The following is a 5,313-nucleotide window of genomic DNA, read 5'->3' as shown; positions in this document are numbered from 1 at the left end:
TCTCCTCTCTCTCTCTCTCTCTCTCTCTCTCTCTCTCTCTCTCTCTCTCTCTCTCTCTCTCTCTCTCTCTCTCTCTCTCTCTCTCTCCTCTCTTCTCTCTCTCTCTCTCTCTCTCTCTCTCTCTCTCTCTCTCTCTCTCTCTCTCTCTCTCTCTCTCTCTCTCTCTCTCTCTCTCTCTCTCTCTCTCTCTCTCTCTCTCTCTCTCTCTCTCTCTCTCTCTCTCTCTCTCTCTCTCTCTCTCTCTCTCTCTCTCTCTCTCTCTCTCTCTCTCTCTCTCTCTCTCTCTCTCTCTCTCTCTCTCTCTCCTCTCTCTCTCTCCTCTCTCTCTCTCTCTCTCTCTCTCTCTCTCTCTCTCTCTCTCTCTCTCTCTCTCTCTCTCTCTCTCTCTCTCTCTCTCTCTCTCTCTCTCTCTCTCTCTCTCTCTCTCTCTCTCTCTCTCTCTCTCTCTCCGTCGCGTTAAACCGCTTGCATTCCGTTCGATAATAGCGCGCAACCTTTGCCTCAAAGCGACTGCTCGCTTGCCATTATGTGTGCATGACGTACGCTGCTCTGGCTGGCTGTGTGAGCCGTGGCTATTGAATTCGCTGAAAACCGGTATATCACCACTGCGAATATTACACGGATTGGGTATGTTCCTCTCTAATCCAGCGTCACCCTAGAGGAGCTGCGAAAAAAGCTGAAAAAGGAGCCGGTGCACGATGAAAAACCGGACGTTTACAGACTGTTTCAAGAGGACGACGAGAAGAAGGCAATCCAGTTGTAAGTTGGCTGTTTGCGCGTGCTAAACAATATCGTTTAAGCTTCGCACAGGTAGAAAAGTGTGCAGCTGGCATTTATCACGCATACATGATTCAAGATCACGTTCATTGCTTGAACGTGAACTCGAGCGAGCTCAACGGGACATGCAGATATTTCAGTATGTGTGCTGTGATTGTAGTTGTTAGAAAAGATATTAAATCGATTGATATAGAATTTTCTAGAATGACTGGTTTTACACCAAACAACGTCTAATAAGTATTTTCACCAGATATCCTTGTTTGACCTTTATATGCATGTTTGCCCGTGTGACCAGAGCTGAAGTGAGGTCGGAGTTTGCGCAGCTCAAGAAGGACATGATTAAAAGAAAGCAAGGGGAGGCAAAGCTTGAAAAAGCGGCCGAAGAGGAAAAAGAGCCTGAAGACGAAGCTATACAGGAATACAAGGCACAAAAGGCACCATTCGAGGAGAGAAAGAAAGGACTGCCAAAACCCGGTTAGCTTTGCGTACGATAGTTACTGTGTACCTTTTATTGTAAGTTGTTTTATTTTTACTGTTTTATAGGTTTCTGATTTACTGTATGGATACTCAATGTGTTTTATTACATTATTGTGCTCTGGGGAGCATACCTGATGTGGCGGTTTTTGGCTTATGGCGCAAAAGACTGAGTGGCACATAGACCCCGCCTCATGAGAGGGGGACGAGTTGAATAAACCCCTTTTCAGTGTTGCAAGACAGCATTGTGCCCATGGGCATTTCGTGAAGAGAATCTCAATGAAAACTTCAAATGTCGCCTCCCAACCCTCCTGAACTTCTGTACGCTGATGGACCCCCTGCCCCGGTCTTGTTATCGCCCTGTTTAAGTTACACGTGGTATCATCTGATGCGTCAGCAGCGGCACGCGACGCTTCTCCCAGTAGGTGATCACGGTAGCCACAAAACGTGGCATTGCATACATATGTGCTATATGTGATGCAAACTACAGAAAACCCGTCTTGCGACCTAGCAAGGCGAAGTCGCGCGTTTCGTTGTGCGCGTCAGTGTTGCACAGAACGCTAGAGCTGTCTTCGTGTCTCGAACAGGCGCGTCATCGCGCGAGGCGCAGACCATGGCTCTGCTAGAGAAGTTCAAGAGCAAGCTGCACCGCGCTCAGGAGGAGCACGCGGACACACCCGAGGAGCCGGCCCCTGCCGCCGACGGCGAGGACGCCGAGGATGACGAGTCTTGGTAGGTCAGGTGGCAGGACCAACAGTTGTTTGACGGCCAGACCATCCATGTGCCTCATGACACAGATGCAATAACTAGAGATGTCTTCGAACGTAAAAGCTGCAATGTCAAATGACAAACAATCGTGTGGGAGCAGTAACATATTCTTGCAGCAGGACTTCTCCCTGAAACGGTCCGCACTATCTGTCCACTTTGTGTCACTGGCAATAATGCCGTGTTATTCGTCTGATGTCTGCGCTATGGGTTCGCACTACGGGTTGTCCCACCGCTTTCCTGCTCCTCACAGGATGTGGCACAAGCTGCACTTCACCGCCAACACGCCCACGCTCGCCAAGGACGCCAGCAGCAAGGCAGACGACTGGTACGACATTTACGACCCGCGCAACGAGATGAACAAGCGGCGCCGGCAGGCGGACGCCCGGCGCGGTCGCGACGAGCGGCGGACAGAGCGGGGCCGGCGCGCAGACGTCTGAGCCGGGTGCGGCGTCCTGAGGGGCCGCGGTGCAGCGTGGCGCAGGGTTGTCAGGGGCCGCGGGGTAGCGTGGCGCAGGGTTGTCAGGGGCCGCGATGACTGACTGACAGCGAAGTCGCTGCCGGCCGGGTGGACGCGGTCCGAAGCGGCGGTTCGGACGCGCTGCCTTCCTGCCCAGTCTTTTGGCGTGGAACGTATGGACGGTGCAGCAATGGACACGGAGTTGACCATCTCTGATGGTGGGCACCGATGGGATCTGTTCGAAGTGGTGTAGCGTAACCGAAGGCGTTTGAACGGTAATCGGTGATGTGTGCACTCCGGCGTTGCCGGCCCTCAAAAAGCGAATGATTGTTGAACGCCGCCGTGATGCGTTTTTCGGAGTCGCAACAAACTATCGACCATGGTCAAACTCGTGTTAGTTCACCACCGGCTGTGAAAAGAATGTGTGTGTGTGTGCGCCCGCGCACGTACGCGTGCGTGTGTGCGTGTCTGCGTGCGTGCGCGCGTGCGTGCATGTGCGTGTAAAACATTGGCGATCGCGACAGGTCAGACTGCTCGCACATTTGGCAGTAACACCCAGGCCTTATTTATGTTTATCATCGGTAACAGTTAGATTGCATCGCTTGTGTGTGCGTACCATCCCCTGCGCCTTACTCCCACCTCCCATTTCTGTGAATGCAGCTCATGCTATGCATGATGATGCGTACCATCGTGATGGATGTAGCTCAATACACCAGTCGCCTCTAGAAATGCGTGCAAGAGAGGAATTATGAATGCGTTGGAATGTCCGTTTATCGCGGGCTTAGCATGCGGGGGCAGGGTTCACTGGTGTAGAGCGCATGCTCGCAGAACCATAAGTAGTGCCGCTTAGACTTGGACTGGCTTCGGTCTGGAAAAACCTGGCCATGCCAGTCTAATAAATCAGCCACACTTGCAATAAGTTACACTTCGGGTAACTTGCCCGAGTATAATGGAAGGCACACGCTTGGAGACCTTTTTTGTCACAATGGCCTCGGCGAAAGGTCAGTGTGCAATATCACGTTGCACTGTACCGTTTCCCGGTTAATCCCTGTGTGTGGTATTTGGAATTGAGTCTGAAAACAGCAGCATTGGCCGCCTCTGCTAGTTCGCTGCAGGTCTATGCTCGCATCTGCCAGGTCTGTCCGCCGAGAACGGACATCAGGCCATGCTGCGCGCCCTTTTAACGCTAAACATGACTGGTGCCCGAGGGTGCGCGACTGGCTGCAGAAATCGACTTATGGGTTATTCAACGCCAGTTCAACCTGACGAGTCCATGCCACCATCCAGATCTGAACAAAACCTGCTCCAATGGGTTATCTCGGGCTCCGATAACGATGCGTGTTTTTATGCGCCTCTCCTCAGCCGTTTTCCGTCGATGAGGACGCCAGAAAATGGTGTGATAACGGAAATGCGCCAAGTAAACCGACGACAAGTCTGCGCTTTGTGTTATCAGGCCAGGGTGTTAAGGTTGCCGAATGAGAGCATTATTGCTCGAGGGCGAAATTCCTTTTTGAGGTGTAAAGCAAGTGTCACCTGGATTCTTCTCTTTGGCAAGTGACCACACCCTTCATTAACACCTCGCTTGCGGAAATTGGGAAAAAGCCGTCATACCCCACCTAATGAGATTCAGGGCACTTGAGCTTCTGGCGTGTTATGAAGGATACACTTGACGTACACAGACGGATCCAAAACCTCGGACGGCGTGGGTTGTGCTTTCGTCAGCGGTTCCGTCACTTGATCGTTCTCGTCACCGGCCCATTCGTCAGTTTTCACAGCGGAATCAACTGCGATTACCAAGGCGATATGTTTTATAGAATTCGGTGAAGAATCTTCACACGCCATTTTTACAGATTCACTGGGCAGTCGCTCTGCACTGGTCTTTTTATCCATCATGTCCCCTTATACAGGACATTTTATCACGCCTGACACAGTTGAATCGGGTTGGAAAGAAAGTTGCCCTGTGCTGGATCCCCTAGTCACGTCGGCATCGTGGGCAACGAGTTGGCTGATGCCGCTGCTAAGCGAGCAGCGGTGGCACCATGTACCCGGTTTTGCCTATCCCTGCCAGAGATTTCTGCCCGGCAGTTAAGACCTTTCTCAAAATCAAACAGCAGCGCTGTTGGGACCAGGTGGGCGGCAATAAGCTCAGGGCGATATACAACCGAGTTGGGCTTGTGGTCGTCATGCTCTCGCAGTGTGGGGTGGGAAGAAGTGGCTTTATGCAGGTTGCGTATTGGGCATACGTATGCCACCCATGGCCATCCGTTGCATGGAGCCGACATACCCCTATGCCATCGGTGTGGTGCCGTTTTCACTGTCCACCATGTCATTGTATCATGTCCGCGCCTCATCGAAGAACGAAGACGCCACTTTGGTCCGCAGGTTTCGTCCCTGACGATTAGCGGTGTGCCCGGGGACAGTTCCTCCTTTCTTGATTCCAAACAACTCTTTTCATTCTTAAAAGATCTTGACTTTCAAGTCATTTTCACACCATACTAGTTAAGGAAAAGCATCGTTATGGACGCAAAATGACCACTGCAGTCGACGCGCCCGAAAGCACCAATAAACAACAAATTAAGAAGGCAAAACAATGCCCCAATTAACAATATAAAGACACCACTGGCGTATTATTACGTCCTTCTCATATTAAAAGCCAATTTGCTCAAGTTGATGCCACCTTTCATTCGTTAGAAACCCCGATTTTCGGAACCGGCGTTCACTTATACATCGGAACCCGTCAACAGAACAGTGGGAACTCGCACTTGCACCGGCAGCTGTCTGCCCACTGCCGCGCTGGTCCAGAATCCCGGCTCCATGCAGCCAGAGTCATCGTTTGA

General features: G+C 51.6%; 1 protein-coding gene across 3 annotated transcripts in view; it reads left to right on the top strand.

Annotated features, from left to right (window-relative positions):
• The window catches only part of LOC119112768 (spliceosome-associated protein CWC27 homolog), a 19,121-nt gene extending 15,928 nt beyond the window's left edge, over positions 1-3,193 (top strand). For all 3 annotated transcript variants that reach the window (XM_037237050.1, XM_037237051.1, XM_037237049.1), the window contains 4 exons: positions 649-759; positions 1,073-1,251; positions 1,839-1,983; positions 2,270-3,193. In XM_037237050.1, the coding sequence (XP_037092945.1) occupies positions 649-759; positions 1,073-1,251; positions 1,839-1,983; positions 2,270-2,456 (622 nt within the window). In that variant the 3' untranslated portion in view covers positions 2,457-3,193. The remainder of the gene's footprint in view (positions 1-648; positions 760-1,072; positions 1,252-1,838; positions 1,984-2,269) is intronic.
• The last annotated feature ends 2,120 nt before the right edge of the window (positions 3,194-5,313 follow it).

Source organism: Pollicipes pollicipes, unplaced genomic scaffold (genome assembly GCF_011947565.3).
Source record: "Pollicipes pollicipes isolate AB1234 unplaced genomic scaffold, Ppol_2.1 Scaffold_7261;HRSCAF=8764_pilon_pilon_pilon, whole genome shotgun sequence".
Classification (NCBI taxonomy): domain Eukaryota; kingdom Metazoa; phylum Arthropoda; class Thecostraca; order Pollicipedomorpha; family Pollicipedidae; genus Pollicipes; species Pollicipes pollicipes.
Note: the sequence above shows the minus strand (reverse complement) of the source record. Positions and strands in the feature narration are given on the sequence as shown.